The 12,413-nt window shown below is 38.4% G+C and overlaps 1 protein-coding gene across 1 annotated transcript; it reads left to right on the forward strand.

The window, feature by feature from the left end:
* Positions 1 to 1,046: 1,046 nt before the first annotated feature.
* Positions 1,047 to 9,299, forward strand: LOC141909701 (uncharacterized). The gene is made up of 4 exons (XM_074800284.1): positions 1,047 to 2,612; positions 4,093 to 4,277; positions 5,348 to 5,468; positions 6,645 to 9,299. The coding sequence occupies exons 1-4, from the start codon at positions 1,487 to 1,489 to the stop codon at positions 6,869 to 6,871; spliced, it is 1,659 nt and encodes a 552-aa protein (XP_074656385.1). The 5' UTR covers positions 1,047 to 1,486; the 3' UTR covers positions 6,872 to 9,299.
* Positions 9,300 to 12,413: the final 3,114 nt, after the last annotated feature.

A 12,413-nucleotide genomic window follows, 5' to 3' on the forward strand; every position in this document is an offset into this window, starting at 1 on the left:
GTGTTTAAGTGGAGTCCATGGACAGGATCTTGTTCTAAATAGAAATAATACATTTCAAATAAAACATTTATTTTAATGATTATATTAGTAATAACATTTTTTATTGTTAGATTTGTATAACAATTCAAGTCGCGGCATGTAATTCCATGCGATTATTGACTATGTAATTTCAGCATTTATTTCGACATAGAACAACCCGGGGCTGATGTTATGGGCGGATTCATTTTGAAAAAGGGCCTTGCGAAAATTAAAGCAATAGGGTATGGGCGGCCATCCCCGCCAAACAGAAGTTTAGGTCATCACGTGAAGGATAAACTCAAAAATTGAAGTACAATGTAGTAACGTGGGGGATCAACTCAGCTACCTTCCCTTTGAGCCAAAATGTAATGTGATGGCCGATCCAGTACGAAGTAACATTTCAAAACATCTACTGTTAACGAAAAATTCCCCGAACTCTTGAGTCGGTATTCGATAAAACTAGAACAGAGAATAGGCGGAGTCTGTGCATTCTGAGCATACTTTTGCAATGAAATATAAACAAATAATTCGCAATCAAAATTCATGGATCCAGCAAACTACTTGTTATAAATGTTTATAATAAGTAGCTTGAAAAATTCCACCCCTTTCATGTTTTTATTAAATGCTTACTCGGAGAGTTCTTCTGGGTGTCAATAATGAATTACCTTACCATTGAATGTATAGACGTCGTTCGTTTCAAAAGTGTCATCGGAAGTACTTTTTTCATGGCGTATTGGACTTTTATTACCTGTAAAAATTTAAAATCAATCTCATGTTGAATATACAATCGATATAAAAATTATCTCGCCTCAGTTATTGCCGCCTAGTTGGATTGGATTTTGTCGTTGCGGTTTATTTTTCGACCTTAGTGTATTGCATTTTCTTAGAACCGAGATAAGAGTGAAAACGTGTATTTATTTACATTGCGAATCGTAACTAAAACGCTACATCTATAAAAGGCTACGCTGAGCCTGTTATCCGCATTAGTCATGTTTGATTACTTGATAAACAGCAAGACATCATTGATTAACAAAATGATGTAATAATAGCCTTTACTTGGGAATTTGACGCCAACGTCGGATGGCAACGGCGGATCTTGGGAACGTTTGTGAAGCTGTCGTTTGGTGGCGCCCTCTCTTGTGAAGCGCCATCTTGAGTCTGTGTCGAATTAAAACCGGCTCGTCAAACCCGATCAAACACACTCAACGGCAGCCGCTCTACGATCCAGTACTCGCCCTTGTGCAGCGGTGACACTGACGGTATTTTATCGCCAATTTTAGGAATCAGTTAATCGCAGTGAATACAACTGAGTGAACTATTTGTTAGCAGTTTAATCGTGAATCCGAAGATCATTTTACAACGGAGGAGATTTCACCTCGGTCGTCGGTGAGGAGAGGAGATCACATCAATCAGTCATCAGTTATTTGTTTGGTTTGTTTTAAACTTGTGTTGGGGTTAAACTCGTAACATGGAAGTTAAAAACGATTCATTGAAGTTCAATAAACAGGTAGATACAGGCTTCAGACCCCACCTGATGACGTCAATACCCGGTGAACACGAGGGTGAACAGTCACGTGTTATATGTGCGCACTGGGGCTCGACTGGTGATATATATAGTGTGAATGATGATGATAAGATAAAGAGCTACATAAAGATTGATGGCGGTGAGATACGAGGACTCGATACTGATAATAACGGGTTTCTGTTTGCGCTCGTGTGGAAAAACAGTGAATACACCCTGAGAAAATATAAAAATGAGATAAAACTGTTTGAAGATGAAATCACTGATATCCTGTCTGTAAGCTGTGGATCCTTCGTAATCCGTGATCACAATATCTTTATACAGGCACGGAGAGACGTTCATGTTTTACATTCAATAGAAAACCCTGCTGAAAACAGTTTGATTGATAGAACCCGAGTGAAGGAATATCAGCTCCCGGGTGGAGATTACAGTAATATCAACTGTTACAATGTCGATTCAAAGGGACGGATATTTGTTTACTGTTCGCGTACACACAGATTACTGTATCTAACACCAGAAGCGGAACTGATGCATTGTATCTGGATGAAACATTGCGGACTAACGTTTGATCCACTTACAGGATCCCCGTGTGTTATTAATGATGATCATATATTACTATCGGTATACTCTAATACTGATAACAGAGGTGCTGTGTTCCGTATCAGATATAATGATGTGGGGTTTATAGATCACCGTATAATACTGAACTCTACAGACAGTATGACAGGTGACATACATCACGTGTTAAACAGTAACACTGCAGTTATCAATCACTGGGATTACAGTAATGATCAGAACTCACTGAGATTCTACAATATAAAAACTGTGGAACCAGCTCCAGATGTCAGAGGGAATGTGTGTGAATCGGGTGGAATAGATCAATACTATATGAATCATGTACGCCGAGGCCGCGCTCTTATTATATCAAATAAGGAATTTGACACCAGCAAAAATCGGATTGGCACCGAGTTTGATGTGGAGTCTTTACGCGAGGTGTTTAGTGATTTAGGCTTCGAAGTTGTCGTCCATGAGAATTTGACTGCGGAGGAAATGAAATCGGAAATGCGTGAAGGCAAGTATAAGAGTTTTATTATTTCAACTTTCAGCCACAATTAGGCTAGATCAGTACCTAGTAGGTCAGACGCGTAGAGTCGGACCCCGGTCAAAAATGGTTCCTAGAATGAACGAGAGGTTCCTCATTGGACCCTTCAGTGTGTCTACATAACAGTGCAATGCATGATTTGGGGTTGAAACAGCACTGCGGTGTATTAGTCCACCTGTATCCACCCTGATTATTACTCCTCAATCCACCTGTATCCACCCTGACTGTTACTCCTCAATCCGCCCGTATTCACCGTGACTATTACTCCTCAATCCACCTGTATCCACCCTGACTATTAGGCCTACTGATCAATCCACCCGTCTCCACCCAGACTATTACTCCTCTCCACCTGTATCCACCCTGACTATTACTCCTCAATCCACTCGTATCCACCCTGACTATTACTCCTCAATCCACCTGTATCCACCCTGACTATTACTCCTCAATTCACCCGTATCCACCCTGACTATTACCCCTCAATCCATCTGTATCCACCCTGACTATTACTCCTCAATTCACCCGTATCCACCCTGACTATTACCCCTCAATCCACCTGTATCCACCCTGATTATTACTCCTCAATCCACCCGTCTCCACCCAGACTATTACTCCTCTCTACCTGTATCCACCCTGACTAATACTCCTCAATCCACCCGCATCCACCCTGACTATTACCCCTCAATCCACCTGTATCAACCCTGATTATTACTCCTCAATCCACATGTATCCACCCTGATTATTACTCCTCAATCCACCTGTATCCACCCTGACTGTTTCTCCTCAATCCACCCGTATCCACCCTGACTATTACTCCTCAATCCACCTGTATCCACCCTGACTCTTACTCCTCAAGCCACCTGTATCCACCCTGACTATTACTCCTCAAGCCACCTGTATCCACCTAAACTATTACTCCTCAATCCACCTGTATCCACCCTGACTATAACTCCTCAAGCCACCTGTATCCACCCTGACTATTACTCTTCAAGCCACCTGTATCCACCCTGACTATTACTCCTCAATCCACCTGTATCCACCCTGACTATTACTCCTCAATCCACCCGTATCCACCCTGACTATTACTCCTCAATCCACCTGTATCCACCATGACTATTACTCCTCAATCCACTTGTATCCACCCTGACTATTACTCCTCAATCCACCTGTATCCACCCTGACCATTACTCCTCAATCCACCTGTATCCACCCTGACTATTACTCCTCAATCCACCTGTATCCACCCTGACTATTACTCCTCAATCCACCTGTATCCACCTTGACTATTACTCTTCAATCCACCTGTATCCACCCTGACTATTACTGTGTATGTTGTTGTGGATAAGTGGTCCATGGTATCCTCTGATTGCTAGTTCCAAAGGATATATCGTGACCAGTTGTGGATATGATTCCATTGCCAAATTGCATTTAACCGATTTAAATACTTTTTCAGCTGCCAAAGATTATCCTCATGATGAATCGGATGCCTTTGTTTGTGTAATACTTAGTCATGTAAGACAGGGTGACGAAGTTATTGGAACTGATGGGAACACTGTTCGTGTTGAAGAACTAGTCAAACCATTCAAAGGTGATGCGTGTGAAGCTTTAGCTGGAAAACCAAAACTATTCTTTATTCAGGTAAACAGTATTCAGGAAGTTACGATGGCTCGCTACGATTCCGTGTATCCTTTGATAACTCCAAAATGAATTTCTGCTAAATTCCCAAAAATCCCCGAAAACTTGAATTTTGAGAAATTGACAATTCAAAACATTTTTAGCCCACTTGAGATTTAAATCTCAGTGTGCTATTGCGATCACTTTTCTTCCAAAAAAAAATATCAAATCCAATTCAATATTACTTTATTGAACAAATAAAAATATGAAATCCAATTCTATGTTGTTTTATTGAACAACATTCAGAAAATTGAATTCTATTCCGCATTAGAATCAATAAGACCAAGGGAAACGATTTATCTGAGGTATTTGTTCCTGCCAGATCCAGTCGCTGTCTGTGCTACTTTAAAAGTAGATTGTATTCTACGGTTGTATTGGGTAAATTATTAGGTATTGACTTTTGAGCTGGAAGTGTATTTTGACAAATTTAACCCACAGAATGCATCATCATTTGCCATTTTTGAAAAGCTGACAGGCTGGCCATAGTGCCCCTTGGGGCTCTTGTTTACACATCCTTATGGACTTTAGCTTCAGCGTGGTGTCCCTGGACAAATAGATTTTGTATGGAAAAAATATGGATCGTGATTCATGCAATAAACATGACCATTGTTACGTCGTAAAGGCTGACTTATGTCGACAAGCAACGCGACGCCTACCGACGCAACTGAGAGCAACCGCGATCGCAGCCCAGCTTATGTCGACTGTGCTCCGATTCGCAGCAACTGAGGCCGACTATCGGGATATGAGATCCTCCCAGCTGCTTCCCTGCTTATATCGGATGCGATTACTAGCAATTGCAACGGCTCAGATGGTCACATGATGAGCATTTTGAGGATAAATTAAATCTATTTTGAATTATTGGGATATCTTTTTATCTTTTTGATTCTGTATAGTCTGTCAGGTGGGGGGGGGGGGGGGCAGGTATCGTATCTTACTCAGTCTCTACTGTCCCCTTGCGAATGTGATACCTAAACCAAACCTAAGCTATTCAAAGAGCACCATACTTTGAGTTGTGGTAATATTTTAATTGACAGGCTTGTCGGGGTGGAGAAAGAGACCGAGGTGTAGTCGCTGATTCTGAGCCAATTGATGCTAATGGAGGTTTGAGAATTCCGAATGAAGCTGATGTCCTGATCGCCTACGCAACCGTTCCAGGTAAGAGTTTTGCACCTGCTTCAGATTGGTGAAAAACCTACTAAATCTGCGTGTTTTTAGCCCACTTGGGACTTTTTTCCAGCAGACTATGTTGCGTTCACTTTTCGTCCGTCGTTCGTTCGTAGACGGAATCCAGTTATTTTGGGAAGTTTTGAAGACGCTTCAAGGTAACGTCTTGATATTTGGTTTATACATGTATCTACCCTAGACACATCTTCAGCCCAAAAACTGGCCCTGTCAGATTCAAGATGGCTGACTGGCGTTAAAATCAGCACTCTTTACACTTTTTGAACTTTGAGGGAAATTTTGAAGACGCTTTGATCAATTACCTTGATCTTTCGTATACATTTGAATATATATATATATATATATATATATATATATATATATATATATATATATATATATATATATATATATATATATATATATATATATATATATATATATATATATATATATATATATATATATATATATATATTGCGTTCACTTTTGATCCATCCGACAGTATGTTCGTCCGTCCGTCCGTAGACGGAATCCAGTTATTTTTGTTTATTTAGAAGACACTTCAATGCATTGTCTTGATATTCCTAGACACATCTTCAGCCCCAAAACTGGCCCGATCAGAATCAAGATGGCCACCTGGCTGTTATTATTTTTTGCCAAAATCAGCACTTTTTTTTTACAAATTTTCGATATTTTGAAGATATTTTTTCAATGAATTATCTTGATCTTTCATAGGCCTATGTATTTGTAGCTCCCAAGGGCCTATCAGCATAAGAGGGGAGAGATAAGGTATCAATTGTTTAGCCTTAGGTTTTGGCTTTGAATCCTGAAAATCCTGAAGAAACAGTTTGTAATGAACTTGCGAATACTATTTCATCTCCCGATACAACTAGATTTGATTTCAGCTTTAGCAACAGTAATATAAATGTGACATCTGAGATGCTTTTGATTAAACGAAACCTTATAATTTATTAGGAGGCTTATAGTTTATTATATGTATTTCATTTCAAAATCTATTAGGCCTAATCGTAATTACCTTCTCTTCCTTGATGAACCAATGATTAGGTAACTAACATCATTTTCAATAAGAAGATCTATAAATATTTTTATGTATACAGTCACCCCCTATTTCATTTTTAAGCACTATCGTTTCGCTTTTTTCCGCAGGTTACTTTGCGTATAGACATACAGAAGAAGGATCATGGTTTATTCAGACCCTGTGTAATGTTATGAAGGATAATTATCTTTCATTGGACCTTGGAAGAATGTTGACACGAGTCCAGCGTAAAGTTGCGAAAAAAGTCAACAAAAAGGAAAATAACGAATACAAACAAATGCCGTGTGTCGTAACCACATTAAGGAAAGATTTGTATTTTACTCGTAAATCTGAATGATGAAATGATGAACCACCTTAGGATCCAAAATTTCAACAACAACGTTAATAAAAATGAAGAGACCATAAAATCAGTCACGCTACATGTCTGATAATAAGGGTTGTTATATCAGGAAATTCCGGATTTATTTTACGTTCACCAGAGGGCGTTGAACAAGGTGTCCCTACGACTCCTCGAATCCTTGAAAACTTTCAAACCAATAACATTTTTGAAGGTCCTTGAATATCCTTGAATTTGAGCAAAATGTCTAGAAAACTCGAAAACACGGCCAAAGGCCTTTGACACACACCATCTTTCGTCAGCTCATTATACTTAGTATGAATGATACAAAGTGTGTGCTGAGATTCTGTTGAACCTCTTGAACAAAAGAATTGCGTATTATTTAATTAAGCTGGTTTGTACAGGAGTCTACCCATAATTTGGATATGAAACTAATACATAAATTCCTCGAGATTTGAAATTCTATCCTTGAAAACTCGTTGATTTCTGGAATGGCTGATCTGTGCTGGGACCCTGTTGACTGAAATGGTATTATGGCTTTCTCTTTGTGTATTTAGTAAACAGTCAATTGTAATATCATTGCTGATGACAAGTTTTATGAGTTTTTTTTAACTGATTCATTACTGTAGCTGTGCATCAAGGAGAGATGAATATTAAAATGATCAGATTGTCCAAGTATTTTCCCCAAGTGATCTTGTTATCCCTGGAACCCAAGTCAGTAGCCTTTCGATCGATGGCCAGCTTAAGTAACGACAGTCCTCATTCTAAGATGGAACAAAATTTGTTTAGCTCCGCTGTGACTGATGGGGTTAGGAAGATTGATTATCTATCGCTGCCTGCAAGTTTTCAATTCACTTCTAGTGCTACAGTTCTTTTCCGATCATGACCAAACTTGGTATGAAGCTGATATGGGCTAAGCACCAGAGAGTTTTACATGTAGAGCCGGTTACCCAATTTGACCTTAAGGGCGCGCTGTTACAGGTGGCGCTTGTAAATTCTCTATATCGCTACAAGTCTTACTTAACTTTGTACGTAGATGCTAGTTGAAAATTCAATTTATACAACTATGGTTCTCACAGAATAGGGAAATTCCGAGGGAAATATTGGGCAATTTGAGAAATTTTCCTCGAATCATGGAAGTATTTGGGAAATCCATTTACATTTCAGGTATTGCATTTGCTGTGGGAACTTTCTACAGCGATTTCCTTAGAAAATCACCTTTATCAACCAGTAAAATGTTGACTGAAGCACGATGATATCTGTTCATTTCCTTTTGGAAAAATTGAAAAATCGCCCGTGAAAATCTTGGGAATTTTCAACTGATTTAGGCTTGACTGTGGGAACCAAGCAACTAGACTACATTATATTGGACATATATCGATATCATATGTTCGCTGTGAGTTTTCAACGTCATTAGTTTCTGTACTGTTCACCAGGGGGCATTAAATATCGAAGTTTGTCAGATTGTTGAACATTTCGCAGCATTTCCCTCATGGGCAATGTGTCCCTGGACACCTACTTCATAAGTAAAATGTGTTTGTAAATATACAGAAATCGCTACTATTTTAAATTGTATTGATACCAATGATGTTCGATGTGGGTAATTCGTGTCGAATCTAGATAAATGAAAAATTTCTATGATTAAAAGTTTTCTGATAAAATTTATGCAATGAAACAAAAAGCGAGTAATATTTAGGCTAAGAAAAATTGATACCTTGTTTCTCATTTTCTGCTGAGCTTAAAAAAGTGACCCGGCCCTTCCACCTATGTACCCTGTACATTTCATTTAAATTGTAATCATGATCAAGTTAACAATAAAAACAGACTCGACAATATTGAAATGATCTGATAAAAAATATTGCTTTTTTCAAAAGCGACCCGGCCGATTAGGAGAAACGAGGTATTGTTTTGCCTAAGCATATATTATATTTTTATTTCTAGTTATTAATATAAGTATTATACTGAAGAGTTATATCTGTACATAAAATATCAAAATACGGTGCTTTCATGATTTACGGTGCTATACTCACGATTTATTCCGCTCAGATAGTGGGTTTTTTTTCTCTTATTAACATTGTGAAATGTGTAGAATTTAGACGCCGCCCACGAGCAGCAAGACGCGCCCAGGAAAGGGAGCTGGGGAGGATTTGAACCCAGTAATCTGACGAAGCTACTATCGACTAGTGCTGCCGCCCTCGTCACTTTTCCAAAAAGGACTGATGAGAAACAATGGTATTTCTTTGCGTGGCTTAAAGCTATGATGAAATTGTATGTACATCCGTAGTGTTTATAACCTATTAAGAGTTTAAAGACATGTTTCTATTTTCGATATTGTGATAATCTCGATTTTAATATCTTTATTCGTATCGATAAAACAGATTAAAAGATGTACATAGAATAAAAGCAAAACACATTTTCGAGTAATATATGATCATATATATATATATATATATATATATATATATATATATATATATATATATATATATATATATATATATATATATATATATATATATATATATATATATATATATATATATATATATATATATATATATATATACATATATGTATATGTATTGATTAAACTGTCATATTTAAAACTATATTTGTTTGTTCACTCATTCAATGGAAGTATAGTTCAAACCCTGTGGACTGGCGGCCCTAATACAATTAACACTGAGGACTGGCGGCCCTAATACAATTAACACTGAGGACTGATGACCCGAATACCATCTATAACACTGGTGGCTGGAATACAATCTATAACACTGTGGACTGGTGGCCCAAATACAATCTATAACCCTGTGGACTGGCGGCCTTAATACAATTAACTCTGAGGACTGGTGGCTGGAATACAATCTATAACACTGTGGACTGGTGGCCCAAATACAATCTATAACCCTGTGGACTGGCGGCCTTAATACAATTAACTCTGAGGACTGGTGGCTGGAATACAATCTATAACACTGAGGACTGGTGACCGGAAAACAATCTATAACACTGAGGACTGATGACCAGAATACAATCTATAAAACTGAGGATTGGTGACCGGAATACAATCTATGACACTGAGGACTGGTGACCGGAAAACAATCTATGACACTGAGGACTGATGACCGGAATACAATCTATAACACTGAGGACTGGTGACCGGAATACAATCTATAACACTGAGGACTGATGACCGGAATACAATCTATAACACTGAGGACTGATGACCGGAATACAATCTATAACACTGAGCACTAGTGGCCGGAATACAATCTATAACACTGAGGACTGGTGACCAGAATACAATCTATAACACTGAGGACTGATGACCGGATTACAATCTATAACACTGAGCACTAGTGGCCGGAATACAATCTATAACACTGAGGACTGGTGACCAGAATACAATCTATAAAACTGAGGACTGATATTATACTTCGTCTTACTATTTGCTGAGCGCAATTTTTCCATGATACAAAATCAGAAATGAAAACCTTTCTCTAACAGATCAGGTTTTAATTCCTTTCGTAGAACTGTCAAGTTTCATTTGTACTCTAATGTTAAAATGCATCATCTAAGGCTAAACAAATTGATACCTTGTTTCTCCGCTCTGCTGAGCTTAAAAGTAAAGTTGACCCGGCCGGCCGCCTATCTACCCTATACATTACTTTTTTTTTAAATCGTGATCAATTTTACCATAACAGACCCGGCCGCTATAGAAATGAACTGTTTACAAAATTTATCATATTTTATAAAAATGACCCGGCCGCTGCGGAGAAACAAGGTATCATTTTTGTTAAGCCTAATATTTGTTTTTAGGACTAGGCAGATTCTCTCCTCGTTGGTGCAAATACAACTCGAATTCATCGTCTGCAGTTAGTCCGAAACAACGCAGCTCGCCTTATCATAAAAACTAAAAAATGTGTTCATGATACTGCAGCTTTGGTTACGCTTCATTGGCTTCCAATTTCCGCCCGTGTTCATTTCAAAATTCTTCTTCTTATAAGTGTTTGCATGGTTTTACTTTTGTTTATCTTATGTTATGGCGTGCAGTTTATAAGCCTTAATTACGGGCTCTTCGTTCTAGTCAGGATAGCACCCGTCTAATTAATTACCTCCTGTCTCAAACCGTTCTTTTTGCGACTGTGCTTTTAATATCTGTGTCCCACGCTTGTAAATGCTCTTCCGGCAAACATACAACGAAGGTCCCACGGTTGAATCTTTTAAATATCGTGTTAAAACGAACCATTTTTAGAAATATTAATGTTTTTATTTATAAGTGTAAAATTTTTAAGTTCACTGCAAATGTTTTTGTAATATAAAGCATTTAGAATATGATTTTAGTTGAGCGCTATATACGAAATTGATAAGAAATGAAATCACCACTCTCGAAACAAAGTCTAAAGTTCCCTATTGTGCTTCAATGTCAAATTTAACAAATTAATTGAACCTTGTTCTATGGGTCCGATAAATGTCTTTAAATGGCAGTAAAAAACGGCGGATAACTATCTTCAAACACATTATAAACGGGCAAGTAGCTACTAGTTTGTCGGATATCAAACAGGTAATATCTAGGATAGACACTGTAAATCACGCTGTGTAAAGCACATTATCGGTGACCTTTGATAAACGTACGACATCTAAAACTGCAACTTAACAGTCTGGAGGTCTATTTATCTGATAACGCGCTCAGATTTGTTTGACAATACCCTTACAAAATAAAAATATCGGTCAACCGAATAACTAAGAAGCCTGTGAACAGAAAAACCTCTACACGGGGAATCAAATCCGGTTTTGGTATTGATTGGGGCCGCAAAACTCAACTCAAATGAGCCCGTTTTTTGTCCTACAAATAACAGAGGGGAACTTACCGCTGTTATCATCGCCCTCTACAGGCAACAGAACTCGGGTTAAGGCGAAATACGTGATACTCGGTGTTACTTAGTGGATCCACTCGTGGAAAACCGTGACCTTTGGAAACTTCTGCATAAGCTGTCGCAAAACATCACCTTCAACTTTCACTATGTCAGGGGACACCAAGTGGTATTAGGGAATGAGATAGTGGACCAACTCGCCTAACTTGGGGCGTCCTTAAGTCTATAAGATACTTGTCCGTAAGTGCTCAAGTTACTTGTCTGTAAGTGCTCAAGTCACTTTTCCTATTTGGTTTTGCCTGCGAATAATAGTCGTTGCGTCATAGCTGATGTCCTATACAGACCTCGTTTAGACTTGTATATAGTGTAAATATCTTAGTCACGAGTTTGGGAATGCTGTTGTTTGTGAGAGGTTTAGACGAAAAGACCCTCCACCAATTTCTTGCACTTGCTGCATGTATCGGGTCCCCTCAAACTTGCGGCGGTACTGTATGTACTGTATCAGGTAACACCACGAGTTTGTTTGTCGTATAGGCGCTTAATCTGGCTGACCGGTTCAAAGTTTGTGGCAAGCGAGTATTACGTTATAGAACGATAACCACACTCAAACGTGGTGAACGGATAATAAGATAAAATCCCACTATTTACAGATTAAAAAGAATTTAAAAACC

This window comes from Tubulanus polymorphus, chromosome 8 (genome assembly GCF_964204645.1).
Source record: "Tubulanus polymorphus chromosome 8, tnTubPoly1.2, whole genome shotgun sequence".
In the NCBI taxonomy this organism is placed as follows: Eukaryota; Metazoa; Nemertea; class Palaeonemertea; order Tubulaniformes; family Tubulanidae; genus Tubulanus; species Tubulanus polymorphus.